The following is a 21123-nucleotide window of genomic DNA, read 5'->3' on the forward strand; positions in this document are numbered from 1 at the left end:
GACTGCCAAATGCTGCAAATGCTGTTTGTGTGCCTGCCAATCCTTTGCACCTTATCAAATCCTTGCTTAAACAATCAATAAAATTTCATATTTATACTAATAACTATTAGAAAATGATCACTGACACCTCGACCAATCAGCACCCTCTATTTGAACCCCCTAAATCTCATAGTAATTAAAGTTTCAAGGGGCAATAGAGAATTAGAGAATGAGTGGGGAGAATTAGTCAATAGAGAATGAGGCAATAGAGAATTAGTGGGGAGTGTAGTTAGAAATAAGTGGTTACTACTTAGTGATTAGTATTCCCTAAGTTGCAACTTTGTTTTCATTGTTTTCCTGGATTATTGTTGAAACGCCAAATTAGCTATAGAGAACTTGCTATAGAGCGTATTTATGTTTTTATTGCTGGCTAAGCAACCTATCTACTACTATGTTAACAGGGGGGATTTGTTACTCTGAAGACATTATGCACTTGTATTTTATATTTTACTGATTTTTTTATTTATGTAAATAAATTATAATTTTATAATCCTGATGTAAAAAAGTTGTAATTTTTTATGCAAATTACAAGCAAAACTGTTGTCAGCAACAGGCTGCCACCATCCCCAGACTGAAAAGACACCTCAGTGCATTGTTGGAAACTTCAAGGCATACTGCTTGATCAGCAGTAGCTGAACTTGACTGATAGTGTGGGACTTGAAATAGGGGGAAGGTTTCTGTTTTTGGTCTGTTTTTCCCAAAAATTTGCGAAAAAGTACATGAATGGAGTAATTAATAATTTGTTATTTCTCTGTAAAATAAGTAACAATGGCCCTTAATCACCTTTAACAGTAAATAACAGCCTCAGCTTCAGAAACTGGGTCTTCATTTAGTGTATGTATCGTTTCTTAGCTGAAGGAACGATGAAGAACGGAGAAAGAACACCGAGACATATGGGACGACTTTAGTCTTTACCTCAAAGAACAACAACTACAAGTCTACGAAACTCGTACAAGCGTGTCTACGCACGTGGTGTGTGACGTCACCGGAAGTTGTACAAACCGGATATCGTTACATCTCCCCTTTCAAAATTTAAAAAAATACACTAACAAAATGTCACTGTCCTGGATAAGAAAACTATTGAAAACGTACAGGCGGTTTCACAACCCTTCCTGAACGCGTGCGTTGCTCCGCTGGGACATCGGGGACATCCTGGGCAGTATTCTCAGGGGCTTTCTCTGAAGGTTGTTTCTCCTGCTGCTGCTGCTTGTGTTTTGTAGGCATCGCCGGTTTAGCAGGTCTGCTTGGGTAAGGGCAGTGCATTTCTATCTCTTCTTGCTGCGGTGGCTGCATCTGCTCTCTGGTTTTCCGCAGGTGTCGTCTGTTTCGTCGGTAAACCCGTCCGTCTTCAGTACGTACCTGATATGATCGAATATCAAGTTTTCCTTCAACTCTTGCTTGCTTCCATTGCTTGGCCCTTCCCACTGTCTTTGTAGGTTGTAGACGCACAACATCTCCTGGTTTCAGCTCTTCTAACTCCTTCGCTCCACGGTTGTAATTCAGGCTTTGCCTTGCCTTCTGTAGCGTGAGCTTCTGGCGTACATCTCTGGGCACTGATGGTTTCAAGAGTCTGCTGGAAGTTGGTAGGAGTGTCTTGGTTCTCCTATTGAACAATCTTTGAACTGGCGAATAACCAACTGTTTCGCTTGGTGTATTCCGCCAATCCAGTAGAGCCAAGTACGGGTCTTTGTTTGATTCTGTGGCTTTTTTCATCAGATTCTTTGCCGTATTGATTGCATTCTCTACTTTTCCATTGGATTGGGCATAGCCTGGGGAGCTGGTCACATGTTCGATTCAATAACTGTTTGTAAACTGTCTAAACTCATGCGAGTCGAATGGCGGGCCATTGTCACTCATAATCTGGTCTGGAATCTCATGTCTGGCCACATGTGGTTTGATCTTCCTCATCACTTCTTTCGCAGTCTTGCCTTCCAACCTGTCAACCTCAAAGAAGCCTGAATAGTAATCAACTGTTAGTACAAAGTCTTTCCCATTCAGTTCAAACAGGTCTATGCCTACTTTCTCCCATGGGCGGTTGGGAATTTCATGGCATATGATCGGCTCATCGCCTTGCTCTGATAAGTGACTGTTGCAAATCTCACATTTGGCAACATACTCTTCTACTTCTTTATTAATTCCAGGCCAGTATAGTACTTCTCTAGCCCTACGGAGACATCCCTGGATCCCTATGTGACTGGCATGTATCTTAGCCAACATTTCTACTCTGGAACTGTTGGGAATCACTAACCTCTCTCCTTTGAAGATCAGGCCGTTTTGTAGTGACAACTCATCTCTAAAAGAGTAGTAATCTCTGATGCTCACAGGAACGTCATCCTTCACCTCTGGCCAGCCTTGTCGGATTATAGACTTCAGCTCTCTCATAGCTGTGTCCTGCTCTGTAGCTTGTCGTAGTGATGCTTGGGTAGCTTCGGAGACAGGTAGAAACTGTATCATGTCAATACTTTCTACTTCTCGCTCAGTCGTACCTCTCATCTCTTCTAGTAGCATCACATCTCCTACATCATCTCGACTAGCACTCCTCTTCTGCCCTCGTTCTGCCATCATTCTTTGTAGGCGCTTGGGGGCACTAATGATGCTTTTCTTGAAAATGCTTTCAAGAGGTTTGTGATCCGTTTCAACTTTTATTGGCCGTCCATACAGATAATGCTCGAAGCGCTCCACTCCAAATACAATGGACAGCATTTCTTTCTTAATCTGAGCATTAGTTCTTCTCGGTTTCTGTCAGAGAACGTGACGCATATGCGACGGGCTGTCCCTTCTGCATTAGACAGGCTCCCATCCCTTTCTCTGAGGCATCACACTGCAGCTCGACTTCTTCGTGTGGGTCGAAGAACTTCAGAACTGGTGCTTGTGAAACAATCTTCTTCACATTCTTGAAGCTTTGTCCTTGTACTTGCTCGTCCCAGTGGAACTGGTTCTCTTCTCTGAGCACTTCGCGCATCGGTGCAGCTGCTTCTGAGAGATTCGGTGCAAACTTCTGGAGGTAATTTGCCATAACAAGCAACCTCTTGATATCTTGCGTGTTTGTTGGTGTAGGCATTTCTTCAATACCCTGTAACTTGTCGGGGTCTGGCTTCAACCCGTCTGCCGATACCACGTGACCAATGAACTTGACTTCAGCACAACGCAGCTTCAGCTTCTCCTTGTTGAGTTTGATACTCTTTTGGCGACAGCGCTCGAGGAGGGATCTCAACTTGGCATCATGATCTCCGATGGCTTCTTCTTTGGAGTCACCTTTTCCTAAGATAAGGATGTCATCGAAGATTGGTTTGACACCCTCCAGGCCTTCTAGTGCTTGTTCCAATCTCCTCTGGAACTCTTCGGGGGCTGGGGCGATACCGAACGGCATCCTCGTCCACCTGTACCTTCCCCATAGGGTGCCAAATGTAGTCAGGAAACTACTCTCGTCATCCAGTTGTATATGCCAGAATCCGTTCTTCGCATCTACAACACTGAACACCTTGGCATTAGTAAGCTGCGGAAGTAAGTCATCAATCACTGGTAGAGGGTATCTATTCCTCTTTAACGCTTTGTTAAGGGGCTTCGGATCTATGCAGAGTCTTATCTTTCCGTTAGGCTTCTTGACAACAACTATTGAGGATACCCATTCTGTGGGAACATCTACCGACTGAAGGACTCCTAACCCCACTTACCGATCAATTTCGTTCTTGAGTGGTTCTCGTACTGCCAGGGGCACCTTCCTTACTGGGAGGATTACAGGGGGGACAGTTGCATCGAGCTCTAGGTGTAGCTTTTGATCTAGTTTACCCTCCCCTGTAAACACATCCGGAAATGCACTAACTGGGTCTGAGGTTGGGCTTGAGTCTGACAAAGACATAATGTTATAACCGGGAATTGCAGGACTGCGCTTTGTGTCTTGTGACCACTTGCAATGATAAGCACTCCAACTCGCGTTGCCTCGCGTTATAGCCGGCTTGATCATTCCGAGTTTACTGTTAAGCGACCAAAGATGGATATTTGTATGGTTGCATGCGCATTTACAACGAAAGCAAAGTAACAAGTTCGCCGTGGCCGATTAAGGCTTGCCAAGCTCCCAGTTGAAATTGGAAACTAAAGCAAGGACTCTTCTGGGATACAAGGTATTTAAAGAAATATCATAAACTCCGAAAATAAGGAAGGCCTTATATTGGAGTTAATCGATTAACTCTAAGGAGGAGATACACGAAGGATGTTCCAGTATTTGAGAACACTGTTCTTAACGCGCCAAAACAATCCCGCCAAATTAGCACCCTTCAAGTAAGCTAAAAATAATACACATATCAAACACAAAAAGTATCAATTTGAGAAACTATAATAATAAAAGAAGACCTGTGGAAATAATGTCGCTCCTTTTTAGCTTATTGTATTTAGTCAAAGGAAGGTGTTTTCTTTCAGACTTTCAAAGGTTTTGTTTTACCTTTTGTTCGAGAATTAACAAAGGCTTTTGACCTCTGTTGACATGTAATAACCAGATATTTATGTCATACAGAGTAGTCTGGTTATTGTATGTCAACACCTCCTTGATGTGACCGAGATCTATAACGTTTGATTGGCTCAAACGGCGCAGATCTGCGCCGTGCAAACCCCAAATCATAGCTCGATAACTGATTGGTTTAACCTTGAGCAGAATTGCGTACTGGGTCAGGACCCTAAGATGTTTCCACTTAATAGGTTTTTTTTCCAGTTTAGAATTGATCTCTGTTTTTAAAATGGTGGCGTTTTACCCGCGAACTTTCATATTTCGACGAATGCTAAGAAAACTAGACCAAACCTAAGGCTATAATTTTCTATATGACTCCCTTATTATCAAACAAATCTGTCATCTTTTGTACAGTATGGTTTCAATGCTGTACAGTTAGTCAAAACAACGACTGAAGTCAGCCTTTCGTACCTTTACTAGGACGAGTCAACACTTCGATTGTGTTCGTTTTCACCAGAACACGCGCATGCGCATATATTATTCAGCACTGTTCGCCCTCCTATGTTTCTATCGCGTCGGCGAGAAACAAGACAAGGGCCTGATACAAGTACTGTTCGAATCGCATGTTCTCATGCCGGATTCCGGCATGGCTCCTGATTGGTAAAAAAAAACAAAGGGTACTCGAATGGGACGCGCTGATTGGTTCAGCTATATATAGTACCCTTGCCCGTCGAATGCTCGTTCTCAGAGTAATGGCGGACTCCAAAAGTGCTTTTGACCTGGTGTTAGCAGAATCAGAGAAATCGTTTTCTTTAACATTTAAAAAATATATTTTCCTGTCTTCATTTTCTTCGGATAAATTGCGACTGATACTCAGGTTAGATGGTCAAATGTTTTGCCAAGGCCGGTCATTGCGTGTGTTTATTTCTCATTGGTATCAATTTTCGAAGCGAACATCTACTTTTTATACCAAAAGCGCTGGAAATATTGATGTCATAGAAGCTGCTTGATACTACGGACATCTTTAGTAGTAGTTATCAAATTTTAAGACAGACCAGGCGCCGAATATTCAAGAAATTTGTCTGTGAGAGCACGAAGAATGCTTGGGATTGTTTGCGGTACTTCTCGCGAGTTGTTGATCGAGTGAGCTTATCAAATAATGGAATTTGTGTTCAAGCAAAGGTTTGTCTATTTAGACGAAAAAGCCTGTAGGAAATTGTGGATGTGAAAATCCTGTAGTAATTTAGTGATGCGTGGATCTGCAGCTATATAATTAAATCGTAAATCTCCTGAGCCGGCAACTATCTTTGCGTTTCAATTTCAAATCATTTAGCATAAAGTTACTCTCACCGGGGTTCGTCTTTACTAAAATTATTACCATTGCATATAACACCAATGTAGTTTTGATTTACATAAATGCTGTTTATAATTTGATTTGGGTATTAGATTTTGCCATTTGACGTATTTTGACAGTGGCCTGAAAAGGGAAGGCAGGCGTCGCGTCTAGTATTTGTGTCAGGCGTACTTTTATTTTTCCTCTCCAACTTTTGAAAAATAAAATCGTCAGATACTCAGGCTAGTGTGAATATGGTTGAGAGCGAGAGAGACTGGGCCTCAATGTTTTTGATCGATGACGTCAGGCTATTATTCACGTTAGGGCCTTGATACTCAGGCTAGCTGAAGACCGCACTGTTTCGGACGCGGCCCGGATAGGTCTAGAGGAGGCTCTGTCCGTTTCCTTGGACGCCGCAACAGCTTTATCACATTCCCAAACCCCGGTCGCCTCGACACGCGTACCGCACTGTTGGACTAATGGAGGGGGAGGGGTGAGCGTCAACATTCTGTGGTCAGCGGTTTCTTAAATCATTCAAAATGGCGGATTTCTCATGGAAATCGAACACAATTCTATAGTTCCCCCTTTCCGGCTTCCTGTACACGGTTATGAGCAATTTCGTGTTTAGATATGGCAAGGCTTTTGCACAAGGACTTATCTTGAGCTTACCTATTGGAATTGTGTTTGTAGATAATATTGCGTGCCTGGCTACAGTACATGGTTCCTCCATGAAGGTAAGAAATAGAATACACGCCGCACTTAAGTACTTGATACTCACAGTTTTCTACTTCAAAGCCATGCTCGGGAATCCAGCGCTTTCTTTCCTCTACTGCGACCGCTAAGACTGCGATCATGCTCCAAAACGTTCAAGAAATACACTAACCTCAAGCATAGTTAATAATGAATTGGTTAGATCATATCTTATGGGGTTAAATATTGGTTTAATTAACATTGAACCATCGGTGATATCACAAATATTGTCCCATAGGCTATAGTAAGCCGGTAGTGACTGAAATTGTTATTGATACATGCAGATGTAGCCTCTGCTCATGGTGAATGTAAAAGGTCTATTACAAAGTTTGTTGCATGAGCAGCTGAACTTAATTGTTGTAATTCTTGTTGAAATATAAATGTTCTGACTTTGAAATAAACCACTAGTTTAATGGGAGTCTGGGTAAATTCTAAGATTTGAGAGTAGAGAGTCAGAGGTCGACGCTTGTGACTATAGGCAGAGACTAATTGCAAGGGCAGCCAGTCTTAACGCTTTTAAGAAAGCAAGCGGACTATTATTGCATTAACTTTTTAAACTTAACTTATTATATATTTTTGTTATTATCGCTTTTGTTGACATTTTAATACCTCATAAGAATCTTCGCATAGAAGGAGATGGGGTTATATGAAAGAAGAAGAAGGACTGAGGGCCGAAACCGAAAGATATCTAAAATATTGAAGAGTTTTACTTTTCCTCGCTCATGAATTTTATTTTTACTATAAAACATTGCATAGCCACAGCATTATTATGAAAATTGGTCTCCTATTTTTTTACAACAAGACTTCCAATATTCCACACAGTTTTCGTGACAGGCTTTTTACAAATGTAGGAATATACAACAAGCTCCGTACGGGCTAGCTTCTAGAAACCACGACAAAACTCAGTAAATATGTTGCAATGCCTGCTCGGCGATGAAAACACCAAACCTTGTTTGTTGTTTTCAATGAGGCATTGCATTCTCTATCGCATGCCCTCACCCAAATATTTAAAAAATGAGAAGACGATCAGCAGCAGTCTCACGAAAACTGCAGTAGTCATCTTCCAAGAAATATAAGACCGATTGTCACATGAGACCATGGCTATGCAGTATTTTATAGATAATAAATTCTAGAGCAAAGAAAATGTAAAACTCATGGATTTTCAGATATCTTGTTTGACTCTCTGACTCTCGACTCTTAAGATTTACCCAGACCCGTTTGATGGTGTACTGTCTAACTAACTTTTGCTGCTGCTCAATTCCATTAATTGTCATTCATCTTACTGATAAGATGCCTGTTGAGGAGTCTATGTTTTATTTTTAAAGGAAAATATTTATTATCAAAATATTTTTATTTCAGCCATCATTTAACCCTGATTACAAGACTCGTGATATAGTGGTCCTCAACAAATGGTGTGTGAAAAACTTCAAAGGTATCAAGAGAGGAGATGTTGTGTCTATAGTGTAAGTTGTGAAAAAGGTGATATTTAACCCATTGACTCCTGGCTATTTTTTAGCTGTAATTACAAAAAAAAAAAAGACTGAAAACAGATACCTTCCCCCTATTTTGAGTGTTATACAGCCCGTCAAAGTCAACACCACTTTTCCTAGTCAGTGGTAGCCTTGCTTTCCAACAATGCTTTGCGGTCCCATTTTTAATCCCTTGTCGTTGTGCTAATTCGAGCACAAATTGATGGTTGCTGGATGAGAACAAAATTTTCCAATGAACCACCACAGCTCTCCTAGATGCTGTCTTTTCTGAAACCTAATTGATTCCAAAATTGTTTACACTGCTATTCTGGGTCTGTATGACCTGGAATTGATTTGTTTGGCTTTGGGGTGAAAAGACTTACAAAAAACCATCTGACTTTGGGGAGAGGAGTGTTGACTGGCCCTCCCCTTGTAAATTTTTCAATTTTTCCTGGATCTCCAAAAAAGCTTTGCAATCTGTAATGATATCCAAGTGTTTTTACAAGATTTCAAGGCGTGGACATTGTGTTCTGAGGCCATGGGGGATCAGAATAAAAGTATCTATTTGCGTCTTGAGCTGTGTTTGCTGATCTCTCTCCCTTGTATGGCATTTTGAGCGTTTTGTTGAGAGGGGTGATTCTGCTTTTCTTTCCTTGTATGATTCTAAATATATCAATGATTTCGAGCTATTATTAGGCTGAAGAGTAGTTGCTGTCACCTTGGTTGGATGCATATCTATCAGACCATTTATCCCTTAGACTGATCAAGTTATGTGACTGTGACTGTCATAGCATGCCAAGATCTCTTCTGTGATTCTATTGGGGAACAGAACAAAACAAGATCTATTTGTTTTCTACAAACAATTCAAACTAGTTTTTGGGGTGAGCATGCGCATGTTGATGCCAAGCATGTGTTTTCTAATAATACAGGGACCCTTGAACAATCAGAATGTGCGATTTACGAGTGTCGTTGTATAAAGCTATATCAACTCATGCCTTCACAAATCAGGACAGGTTCACATGTACCTGAGCAGAGTATCAGGGTTTTTAAGTAAGCCATAAATGAAAAAAGCAACTCCACTAAATTGTACTTAATTATTTTAATGTTCCTTCTTAATTATTTCCCTTTGAACTCTGGTATAACAACAATAAAGTTAATACCACCTTACAAGCGGACATGCACCCTTTTTTATTAGAACCTTCATGAGAACATCCAGCCCGAGATTTCACAAATTTTTAGAACATGCTAAGAAGCAAATATCAAATAGCAGCAAATAGTGTGACGCATTCTAAAATGCAGAATCAAATTGTCTTTACAATAACAACCCTGAATGTTATTTATTAATCATTTGTTTAATTCTTTTTTAATAGTTCATTGGTTACTATATCCTTATCTTTAAGCTGTAAAATACTCAAAACTAAGAATGGCCCAGACTCCATTGAAAAAAGACGCTCTTATTAAAACAAAAAGTGTACCAAATAAGCTAATAAGTTAAGTGTACCAATAAAGGGAAGAGAAAATACAGTTTCTTTTAATCTATTTACAATGCTTACAAAAAGGAGAAGCCATTAATGCATATAGTACTTTGATCACCAAGAGAAATTAATTTAAACTTTCTTGAACATTGCCAAACTATTTGTCTCCCTCCAAACACCCACTTATCCCTTATCCCTCATACACACAAACATGACTAACACCATCTTATCAACTGTGATTAGAAGGAAATGTGGAAGGAGGTGGGGCATAATGTAATAAGAGCTGAAAGCCTTTTCTTCACTAGCTCATATGCCTGTATTTAAACTTATTCAGTTATCTGGGTTGTACCAGTGTTGGCTAAAGAATCCCCACAGGACCCTGTAAAGGCTAGCTTTTATTAAAGTTTTCAAACTTTAGGTACTTATCCCCATCTTCCCGAGTGGAAATAGGGCCACAAACATTTTGAGTAATTGATTTGAACCTTGATTTTCGTCTTAGTGACCCACATGACCCTGATATAATATTGATCAAGAGAATAGTTGCATTACAAGGAGATCATGTCAAGTAAGTTCATTATTACAAATGGCAAAAATTATTGCATGCATAGCATGGAATCCTTTATTTACTAGGCTTCTTTGATATGAACCCTATTATTGCTCCCCAAAGTTTCTTACCTTTAGAAGAAATCGTGATTGATGTACTATTCACTGCTATAGCTGGCTAATAAAGTGCCTAGCACTAGAAACTATATATAATCAAGGACCCTTATATCTGTCATTGACAGATTCAAGGAAGTGATATAACCCCTCTTAAGTTCTTGCTTTTGTTTGTTGTAGTTGACAGCGACATATACTCATTGTTTTATAGAATAATAATACATATGTACCTATGAGTAAGTGCTTATAGTTGATTGTTTTGCAGGGCAATAGGGTATAAGAATAGATATGTGAAGATTCCTAGGGGTCACTGCTGGATTGAAGGGGATAATTCGAATCACAGCATGGATAGTAACACGTTCGGACCGGTAAGTAATTTTTTACATTGTCATCTAAACCTTTATACTTCCTGTAATTTGTAATCATTACCCCAGCTGGCTTCTAGACAAATTCTTATGAAGGTATTCTTCCAAAAGTGAAAGACACACCTATCTTAAACACAAAATGGCATTATTTATGGACTATTAGCATCTTTTTAATTATACAAAACAAGAAAAGTCAAATATATGTGTATAGTCATTTTTGGTCTCTGATACTATTGAAGCTGATCATAGCTTCCACCACCTCACCACAACCACCTCATTATCAGAGCTGATAATGCACTCTTTAAAGTGAACTATGACTTCATCAATATAAATTGGTTGCTTGTAACAGCTTTTTTTGAATGAAATCTATATATACCTATTTCAAAAAGGTTGTCAGTGCAAATGGCAAATGGCAGTTATACGACCGGAAGTACCCCCCTGGCTTAGGTTTTTACAAATTATAATGACACTGGTAAATATAAATTACTCCACTGTCAATGATGGTGTGTCTGCACTTGAGTTAGGCTTGGTCTGACTTGGGGTGGGGGGGGGGGGACAGGAAATTAAACACATACTATACGCTCACATTTCGCTCACTTTCCATGCAAATCGTTATCTGGAGCAATCCGTCTGTCTACAGGTCCCAGTTGGGCTCATCCAAGCCAAGGCAACGCACGTGGTCTGGCCGTACTGGAGGTGGGGTCGGGTGGAAAACAAACTGCTAAAACACCGCGCCCCACTTAATCAATCAGAACTGAAAATGTTAAATGACTTTGAAGATACCAAACAGGATGAAAGTGAAGGCGAATCTGAAACCGAAGAATCAAGCACGTGGAATGCAAATGACATTGATACATTGTCTGACTGTGGTCTGGTACCCGGCAAATTTGGACCAGTTTAAAAATTCGTACACTGAGAAACGAGCGTTCGAATGCGATTCCTAGGTCGAGGATCTGGAGGATGGACCCCTTATTTCATCGATGTACTCAGAATCATCTAAGCAGGGTTTTTTATTTTATTTTTTGTTTATACATATATTGAGATTATTTGTGTTTGTTGTCTTATTCTACGTTTCTAGAAAAGCAATTAAAACATCCGCTATTTCTTGTAATTGCATTCACGTAAATCAAACAAAGAATGGAATACTGACAAGAGATGAGACTACAGTTCTTTCTATGCTTACGTACACCTCGTACAGTTTCATAAAAATGTAGTCAAATGGGGCTAGATACCCTACAAATTGCTTATTGTTAAAGTTTCACAATTGGACTAGTTGGTCCAATTCCACTAGCTATTGTCGTCTTTGAAAGTGTCCACAAGAGGACAATTTCCATCGCCTCGACTGGCATTACATACAACCCTGCTCTAGATAAGGCTGGGATAAGGGGCGGATTTAGGGGTTGGCCGAGCGGGCCAACTGGATCTGGCCTGGATCCGCCCCTTGGGATTGTTTCTCTGTCCGAGAGAGGAGTGTGGTATTTTGTTACCTCAGTTTACCACTGGATTGAACCGAAAACTACAGTATGCTATATTATTATTATTTCACATACACTACACCTAAAAAAAGTTGTCAGTGCAAATGGCAATTGTCGGGTCAGTACGCAGCTCTTACAAGCTGCAATTTGATTGGTTAAATTAACAATATCCGCACCTCGAAACAAAGAACGAGAAGAATAGAGACAAAAGAACCCCTTTGTAGAACAAAGATAATAGGAGACAAAGCAGCTGCGTACTTACTCCAATTGTCAAATGGCAGTTCTTTTCTCAAACAATTCCATGGAACTCGTGAAAAATGTGAATAACTTCTGCGATTGCATTACTTATAATCTTTATTCTTAAAAATGATTATACCCACGAGCATTAATTGGTCTTAGAATTACCATTTGCCATTTGCTCTGACAAGATTTATTTAAATAGGTGTATACATTCGGGACCTGGACACCCGTATATCGTGAAAAGAGAATAGCACGAAAACAAGCGCGAGAAAAGAGGGGGGATTATCGCCTGGCAACCTTTAGCTTGATGGGATCTCGCGGCGCCATGAGTATAACTGCCCTATGTTCCAAAAGGTCTTGGGTTTCTTCAGATGAGCAGAACTTATACTTCTCCAGAATATTCACCAGAGCTATCTTGATCTCCATCAACGCAAACCTCATTCCGATGCACTGGCGCGGGCCCATACCAAATGGAATGAACGAGTAGGGGTGACGCTTCTCGTTAGCTTCGTGCGAAAAGTGCTCGGGGTCAAAATCGTCGGGTCTCTCCCAGACTGCAGGGTCGCGATGAAGGATGTAAACCGGTATATTGACGTCAACACCTCTAGGGAAGTGCACCCCCTGAATGGTGCATTCCTCGTCGCATCGCCTTATGATAAGATAACCGGGGGGGTACAGACGCAGGCTTTCGTTGATTACCCGATCGAGGTAATCGATCTTTTGGGAGTACTCATACAACGGCGAGTTCCCCCTGTTGCTCCCGGCGAGATCTATTTCTTGTATTAGTTTATCTTGCACGTCTGGGTGTCTAGCGAGGAGGTATGCAGTATTCGCGAGAGTATTAGCTGTGGTTTCGAAACCCGCTAGAAGAAACGTCAAGGATTGTGCTGCAAGTTCTTGATCGTTTAGCCTTGGTACTCCATCCACAGTATCTTCACGGGCTTCAAGCATTAGCGTCACCAGGTCCTTTCTTCCCTGAGATCCATGCTTTTTCCTCTGTTCCACCATAGACAGGGCAATTTTGAGAAAGTAGTCGATATTCGGTAGAACGTCCACGTATTTGCTGAGATACTCAGAGAAGGGGAACATACTGAAAGCCCTGACCCAGATGGGCGTTCGAAAGGCTTTTTTGGCCAGTTTGTAGAAGGAGCTGTCCGGATCGGTCTGGATGTCTGTTTCGACGCCAAACGCTGAGATGGTGATGACGTCAAGAGCGAACAGGCTAAACAGGTTTACACAGTCGGTGCTTTCACCTGTAACAAAAATATATATTATATGAGACAAACAGAGAGACATACTCATTCCTCAACATTCTTCTTTCGGGTTTTCGTTTATAGTCCGGCGGATATGTGTTTGAATTGCGCACTTTTTGCTAAAGTTACCAATTTTAGCATAGTGTTAGTTTTTAATACCCTTTTCAAGATAGGCTATAGAGCCAAGCTCAGATCGGCTTTAATTTCTAATCAATAAAGTGTATTGACTTGGCCGCCATTTTGAACCGGAAGTAAACTACCTTTTTATAAAAAATAAATAAACTTACACATTTTGATACTGTTTTTCACTAGACAACTAATATGAAATTCAAAGAATGTATTTAAACCCAATATTTTTTTAAAAACCGCAAATTTGTCATTTTTGGAATTTTAAAGGTGATAGCCACCTTTAACCGGAAGTAGTCGAAAGTAAAACCTCGGACGTTTATTTCACCCCGCGCCCTTTAGCAAAAGACACCAATTTTATTGAAGTTGTAGGTTGAAATAACCTTTTTAAGATGAGCTATGGAGCCAGGATAAAATCGGCTTTTATCACCGACTAATATGGTTTATTATGCAGCCATTTTGCACTGGAGATTAAATTTGGCATTTTTGAAAGCACAGAGATGCACATCTTGTTTAAAAGTCTACGACTAAAATATTCATGAAATTCATTTAATAATTTTAAGTTGTAAAAAAAGGCAAAACTGATTAGGTTTCTGCTATTAATTTTACCTTTTTTTAAAACCAGTAGTGGGTTTTCAAACCTGTTTCTGCACACTCTAATCAAACCAGATTAATGCATATACGAATAAGCAATGAAGCATTTTTTTAAAATAGAATTACCCGCGCAACAGAATACAGTATCACCTGTAAATGCGTGAAATTCTAATTGGTGAGACACTTCTTTGATTCTTCTGTAGAAAAAGGAAGAAATACAAGAAGAGTGATAAGCGCACACCCGAGGCCACCAGATCAACAGTTCCTACTGTTAGAAACTGTTCATCTTGTAGCACTTGCACATAATCATGTGTGCGGTCGTTTACAGACGTTGAAGTCAATTGCCCGCTCACCGTGGTTCTTGGTATCCCCACCAGGCTTGTCACATAAGCACTTGCTTTTGTCTTCTTTCTTTTCTCTTGATCCAGCTATTAAGCGTGAATGTTTGGTATACTTGGGCTGGCTATATGTGTCTTTTAAATCATTTGACGACTTTCGAAAATAGTGAGTATCGACGCGTGACTTTTCACTTTCGGATTAAATTATCGGCCATTTTAATATCCCAAGATAATCCGTGATTAAATCAGATTTTCTTTTGGGTCCATAGCTTATCTTGAAAAGATGACCTTAAACTACTCCTAAAACAAGTTTTATTCATTTTTGTTTAAAAGCGGCAAAGTGAAACAAGCGTGCCAGTATTTACTCTTAACTACTTCCGGTTCAAAATCGCTGCCACCGTAAAAGTTACAAAAATTAAAAAAATCTTGTTACTTTAAAAACTCTTTTGTTTAAATGCATTTTTTTATTTATATTTTATTTGTCTATGAGTAAACTTTCTTAAAATGTGCGAGTTTATTTATTTTTTGGGAAAAAAGTTAGTTTACTTCCGGTTCAAAATGGCGGCCAAATCAATATTCATTATTAATCAGAAATTAAAGCCGAACTGAGCTTGGCTCTATACTTGTAAGAGGTATCAAAAACTATCGCTATGCTAAAATCGATAACTTTAGCAAAAAGTGCGCAATTCAAGGTAAAATCTGCACATATCCGCTGGACTATTACCTTCAGGATAATTGTCATTCTTCAAGTATAATGCCTAACCGGTACGAGGGATTTTTCAGGGCTAGGCATGAACGAGAGAGAGGAGATTGGCGACCCCCCATCCCCATAGGACACCCCTTACAGAGAAGCAATCTCCACTTGCCGCTGGCACAAACGTGCGTGGCCTCTGGGAACGTGATTGGCAGGAAAAAAAGAATGATAATGCTATACGCATGCGCTGAAGATTATCCTTCTGTTGTTTTGTCCCACATGTGAGGCGTATGTAGCTTATCTGGTGTATAAATATATAGACAAACTACGATGTACTGGACGGAGGTGAGTCAGTAAGTGGGTCCTTCGCTTACAGGGGAAGGATGATGTGAGCGAGGCATGGCATTACCGATGACGTCCCGCGCCAAAGATAAAGAATCAAAGAATCATTGAAATATATTATAAAGAATGAGGTTGTGTTGCACTGGTTCTGGCTACCCAGTGTGACACAACGCAATTGATACCTCAGTTCATCCAATTTTTTAAATAGACAGCTTTGACATTTGAAAACTTGACATTGGAATAGAGTAGCACATTTCAATAGTTCATGAATTTATAAAAGACCCGACGGTAAACACACTCCTTAAAACCTTGACCTAGTTATTAACGGAGAATTAATGATTCCAATATTAAACATATCAGATCTGACCAACCGTTACAGACACCACATACACAATTATAATATGACAAGGTAATAATTCCACTACATCGGGGAGACCGATTTTATCTAAAATGCTTCGCTCTACCTGTTGCGGCGAAAGAGGCCATTTTCGACTGCAATGTGGCTGTAGCTTTATCAATTATCGGTACGATCTGCTTGAGTTTAGCAGTGCTGAAGGTAGGTGTCAGGGTCGTTCGGATGCGTTTCCACAAAGCGCCTTGCCCTAAAAACATCCCCGAGTCCATTGGCGGGTTTGGCTTGATAAAAAGGGGCCTGTTTGGAAATTTGTGGAACTCCTTTATCACAATTTGCTTGACTATCTCAGGATCGCTGACGACGATAGCCGCTGCTCTACCAATAAACATTTTGTGAACTCGGCCATACGCTTTGAAGTAATGCATGAGCATTTTGTGCATGCCACCATGTTTTTTGACATCTAATAAATTACCGATGTACGGCCATGGATTGGGTCCTTTCAAAGGTTCGTTAGCGAGAATAGAATATCTGCTAACGCCGTACCAATAGACTGCAGCTAGCACAGGTAGTAATATTACCAACCAAAGCATGTTTGCATCGAATGTTTGAAGTCGAAATCAGTACTGCAGTACGCCAAGGTCGCACTACGGGGGAATAATTATCGAAAACCTCGAACACCGAAACGAAACCACCGGAACGTAGCCAGCGGACCGAAACAGAAAATGCCGGAATCAAACCACCAGGGCGGTTTTGACAGTAATTCTGTCGCCACTTTTCAACGCCCGCTTTTATCTGACTTTAATGAAGAGTCAATAAGCACAAATCACAGTGTATTTTCACTAGTCCCTGGTACATTGCAGGCGAGGTCGTGTTCATTAAATGTCTCTTTGAACACTCAATTCACTCGGCCAATCCGACAATGGTCATTCTTAACCAGAGATTCTTAACTTTGCAAACGTTAACAACTTTGTGCGAAATCCCTTTTCGTGCCTGTTTACTGAAGCTTTTGAATAATCCAATAGTATCGAGTGTTTTTTTTTTCCATTCAGTATTATTCTTATTGAAAAAAAAAAAAACGTTTTGTGAGCGGAATGGAGGATTCGGAGTATTTTGACCCCAAATCCTAAAATAAGGGTAGCGATTTGGAGGAACGGAAAGAAAGAGGGATTGTCGATTGTTTTTATCTCGTCTCTACACTCCTTATTCCTTAGATACATCCAGTGCTTACCGAGGGGGGTTGTAAGTGTTTGCGGTGATATGCTTTTGCCTTAAATTTGGCGCGGTTTATTTCTACTTTATTCCGTTGTAAATTTCGGTTTCTCTAGACTGCGCGGTTTACGGTAAATGACTTTTTTTGACGGTTTTGCAGTTTTTCGGTGCATTTTTATGTGTGTTTTTTTTTGCGGTTTTCGCAGCCCCCTTACGCCTCCCCCTCACTTCTTACCTGTCAGACTCTAGTAAAATTTCATCTGCTGGAAAAGGATTTACCCAAAGTTTGTATAGCTGTTTTTATTTATTCCCCGTTTTTGGGTTCTGGGTCATAATCCATGAATCAGCGTTTTAGGATTTTGGTTCAAAATCCGCCGCTTCGCCAATCCTTGTCCTCCAATCCTTGTTTTAGGGTCGCCTGTGAAGTAATGCGTGACAATTTGCACAATAGCAACGCAAACCAATTGTGGCACAGAAAGGGGTTTAGTCCCTCGAGAGCCCCCTCGAGGGACTAAACCCCTTTCTGTGCCACAATTTAAGAACAACACACGAGGCTAATATAGTAATGTAACTAGCTTTATTGAGAAAACAGTCAAGACACAACTCCAACTTATATTTTATTTTCCTGAAGGATCACGAGTGACTGATTCTAATCCTGGTCCGCCTGTGCTCTAATCTATTCGTCAGACAATGCGCCACCGTGTTTATTTTGATGACAGCTGACCCTTCATATATGTCACACGTTATCGCTAGAACACTCGCTTCTTCTCATTGTGGATATAGAGTCTACTTGGCTATTGTAGAAATGGAACCACTAGACCCACTAGCCGTAAGATTCCGTCGTTCTACAAGGACATGGCAAATTATAGCTTCAGTTTCTTGTGTGGTTGCTGTAGTAATAGCGATCCTTTTCGCTTCGATGTGTTACTCGAAATCCTCGTGTAAGAATTACAAATCGTGCGAGCAACAGAAACGGTCACCGCTCGACTCTAGATGCCCCGGTAAACCACCTTTGTTCGCACTACCGAAGCCATTGCCTTCAAGAATCGACGAAGCACTCGACAAGATCGACAAACACCTCCTTTCGATAGCAGCAAAGGCACAGAACAAATCTGCAATTTCCATAAATATCTTTTACAGAGATGCTGTCGTCTGGAAGGGTCACTATGGAAGCAAAACTTACAAAGGGTCAGTTCCCCCTGACGATAACACGAAGTACCGCATTGGAAGTGTTACTAAGATATTCGCGGTTCTTTTGCTCTTCAAACTGCGCGAGGATGGTTTGATATCATCCCTGGATGACCCGTTAAGCAAGTACGCTTCTGAATTCAGTATCAAAAATCCCTTCACTAACGCTCAAATTACCCTCCGCCAGATCGCGGGTCAAATGTCGGGTCTTCCCCGCGAAGCTCCGTGTGTGTACTCCTGCTCGGGCACCAATTCAACAGAGCAGCTGGAAATTCTTAAAAGGCGGAATTTAGTAGTAGAACCATGGACACAGCCTTCTTATAGTAATCTTGGTTATGCACTGTTGGGAAGACTGCTCACTGAAAATCTACTGAATATTACTTTCGAAGCTTGGGTAGAAGAGGAGGTTTTAAAGCCATTAGGAATGGCCAACACGGGCTTTAAAATTACTGATAAAGTATTAAAAAATATAGCGTTTCCATACTACCCGAACGGAACTTTGTTCCCGTTTATGACTTTAGGCTGGGCTGACCCTGCCGGTGGTATGTATTCCACTGTACAAGACCTCATGAAACTGAACGCTATGCTCACAAACCCTTCCCACGGACCAAAAATACTCAAGCAAAATACCATTCGAGAACTGCTTCTACCAGAATTCATCACGCGTGATGGTTTGTGGCTGTGGGGATCTCCATTTGAGATGCGTTTTGTAAGGGGTTTCGTTGCTAGGCAGAAAGGCGGGAATATCGATAGTTACAACGCTGGATTTTCCGTTATTCCAGAGCTGCAAGTAGCTATGAATATTTTCGTCAACAATATCAACGTTTTACCAAAGCAAGGCACAACATGTTTCGACGTAGCGGATTTTGTGCATGATGTATTTCTGCAAGCGCTTAACGAAACGTTATTCGAGATGCGCAAAGATGCCAAGTTCCCCATTGATTCAAAACCTTTTTTAGGCACTTACCAAGTAACTCAAATACAAGCATTAACACAAAGACAACTAAACTTCACTGCAGTCATTGAACAAGACGGAGAAAAGCTATTGGTCATACCGAAGGCTAATCCAAGAGGGGGCTTCGCACTTACTTACATCGGGAAGCCTTTGTTATTTCAGGGAGAGGCATTTTCTGGTCTTGGGGGGTCCTGTGTTTCGTCTCACTTAGGGCTGTTTGGCATGGTGAAGTTTGACCCTCCTGACGCACAAGGCTTTTCTCCAGGGTTCAGCGCAGCCTGTTGGAAAGTTTTTGCTAAACGAATCACAGGCTCGTCCACGTACGAGTCACGTGATCATTCCATTGTTGAGCCTCGCTTAGATGATGGCCCGAGTTTTTTCTCCCTCGTTTGACTTCATTGTTGATAATTTGTGAATACGGTCTGTGTTATGTAAACATCTTCACAAGAGCGCATACTTTACCATAAATGCCCGTTTCCCGTTTTAATAAGAATAATACAATGACGACGACGACGACGTCGTCGTTGACAATATTGTCAAAATGTGATGTCTCCAGGACATATTACTGGACAGGCGCACACCTAGGATCTTATCAGTTGCTACTCGTTCAATAACTTGATCTGCTAGTTGTAACAGAACAGGCTTAGATGGCTTGTATTTTAAAAAATCAATACACATCTCTTTGCATTTAGTGGGGTTAAGACGCATACCATGATCCAAGGAGTATGGAGAGATATCACTTGCAATAATTGGCTGAAAGCTAGGTGAACATCTTGGAATTATTTCAAGTAAGGATAGATCGTCAACATACTTGACTCTAGTGTCCCAATTGCTGACTAGATTATTGACCAACACAGCAAACAAGTCCTGCACTGTGTGGGATGCCACCTCTAGGATATACGGGATCCGATATTGTGCTACCTATTTTTACCTGCTGGGACCTGTTGGTTATGTCTTATTCACTCCTTAGTGGTGTAATTCATGGACCAAAACAGAGTGATCAACCAGATCAAATCCTTTACTGAAATCCGTAAACAAGATGCGGGCCAACTTGTGCGGGCATAGCATTGGTTTTCCAAAGATTCCAGAATGCAATGCATTTTTTGGCGCTTATTTTATTCTAAGAATCTCAAGGGGGCGCCAATTCGAAGTAAAAGAAGTTATTGGAAGTTGCGCTTAAACCAGAATTCGCGGTAGTTATAAAATTTTGACGCAGCTAAGAAATGCTACATTAACTTTTATTCAGATTTGTATCAAAAATCGCATATACTGTATAATAAATTATCTATATATGCCCTTTCTATAGCCTCTTATTCAGCCATTTAAGGCGGTCGTACAGTGATGTGTCACAGCCGCATGTCTGAAGGCAGCCGTCAATGTCAGTTTGTCAGTTTACTTTTAAAATAATTTAAAAGTAGAACGGTCTTGCTGTTGTTTGTTTCACTCGAAAAGCAAACTTGTTTAACTTAATAGGCGTCAGTTAACAAGCCGATTTGTTGCGTTGTCGGGTGGTGAAACGCCCAACATCACACTACAACTCGATTTGCAGCAATGTCGCAAGGCAATTAGGGGGGGGGGGCAATTAGATCATTTTTGTTGGTCGTTCCACCCCGCCTTTAGTTTACGATAGTGATGTGGAAGCATGCTGTATTTGTGGTCAGCGGTACAATTATGGCCCCTACCGTTGTTCGTATTCTACACACGCTTTATCCACTATTTCTTCGAATACGCTAACGGTTCACGTGACTTATGCCATAAGAATTGTGTGTCCTTTGATTAAAAAAATTCTGTTTTCTACCTACATAACATTGAAATTATACGATGC

General features: G+C 40.7%; 4 protein-coding genes across 7 annotated transcripts; 2 read left to right on the forward strand and 2 right to left on the reverse strand.

Annotated features, from left to right (window-relative positions):
• Positions 1 to 1833: 1833 nt before the first annotated feature.
• Positions 1834 to 2742, reverse strand: LOC125562996 (uncharacterized protein K02A2.6-like). The gene has a single exon (XM_048727509.1). It carries the CDS (start codon positions 2740 to 2742, stop codon positions 1834 to 1836), a length of 909 nt encoding a protein of 302 aa, XP_048583466.1.
• Positions 2743 to 5222: 2480 nt separating this feature from the next.
• LOC5504510 (mitochondrial inner membrane protease subunit 2) lies at positions 5223 to 11640 on the forward strand. Of its 4 annotated transcripts, none has more exons than XM_048728348.1 (6): positions 5223 to 5357; positions 6504 to 6547; positions 7923 to 8026; positions 10007 to 10072; positions 10430 to 10532; positions 11170 to 11640. In XM_048728348.1, exons 2-6 carry the CDS (start codon positions 6542 to 6544, stop codon positions 11428 to 11430), a joined length of 540 nt encoding a protein of 179 aa, XP_048584305.1. In that variant the 5' UTR covers positions 5223 to 5357; positions 6504 to 6541; the 3' UTR covers positions 11431 to 11640. The 4 variants fall into 4 exon arrangements, with proteins under 4 accessions (XP_048584305.1, XP_032228724.2, XP_001625415.2 ...); XM_032372833.2 differs by lacking the exon at positions 5223 to 5357 and adding an exon at positions 6168 to 6306; XM_001625365.3 differs by lacking the exon at positions 5223 to 5357 and having other exon boundaries at positions 6330 to 6547.
• On the reverse strand, positions 11522 to 16607 carry LOC5502426 (cytochrome P450 3A24). Its single transcript, XM_032370690.2, has 2 exons — positions 16056 to 16607; positions 11522 to 13497 (listed from the first exon to the last, which is right to left on the reverse strand). Exons 1-2 carry the CDS (start codon positions 16534 to 16536, stop codon positions 12527 to 12529), a joined length of 1452 nt encoding a protein of 483 aa, XP_032226581.2. The 5' UTR covers positions 16537 to 16607; the 3' UTR covers positions 11522 to 12526.
• A 1062-nt stretch (positions 16608 to 17669) lies between these two features.
• LOC5502424 (putative beta-lactamase-like 1) lies at positions 17670 to 20722 on the forward strand. The gene has a single exon (XM_032370686.2). It carries the CDS (start codon positions 17868 to 17870, stop codon positions 19689 to 19691), a length of 1824 nt encoding a protein of 607 aa, XP_032226577.2. The 5' UTR covers positions 17670 to 17867; the 3' UTR covers positions 19692 to 20722.
• Positions 20723 to 21123: the final 401 nt, after the last annotated feature.

This window comes from Nematostella vectensis, chromosome 1 (assembly GCF_932526225.1).
Source record: "Nematostella vectensis chromosome 1, jaNemVect1.1, whole genome shotgun sequence".
NCBI lineage: Eukaryota > Metazoa > Cnidaria > Anthozoa > Actiniaria > Edwardsiidae > Nematostella > Nematostella vectensis.

Coding starts and splice junctions, on each gene's coding strand:
- LOC5504510 (XM_001625365.3), top strand. CDS start 6,422: ATGAGCAATTTCGTGTTTAGATATGGCAAGGCTTTTGCACAAGGACTT. Junction 8,027..10,006: donor GGAGATGTTGTGTCTATAGT/GTAAGTTGTGAA, acceptor TTTTCGTCTTAG/TGACCCACATGACCCTGATA. Junction 10,073..10,429: donor TTACAAGGAGATCATGTCAA/GTAAGTTCATTA, acceptor ATTGTTTTGCAG/GGCAATAGGGTATAAGAATA.
- LOC5502424 (XM_032370686.2), top strand. CDS start 17,868: ATGACAGCTGACCCTTCATATATGTCACACGTTATCGCTAGAACACTC.
- LOC125562996 (XM_048727509.1), bottom strand. CDS start 2,742: ATGCTGTCCATTGTATTTGGAGTGGAGCGCTTCGAGCATTATCTGTAT.
- LOC5502426 (XM_032370690.2), bottom strand. CDS start 16,536: ATGCTTTGGTTGGTAATATTACTACCTGTGCTAGCTGCAGTCTATTGG. Junction 13,498..16,055: donor GGCCTCTTTCGCCGCAACAG/GTAGAGCGAAGC, acceptor TTTTTGTTACAG/GTGAAAGCACCGACTGTGTA.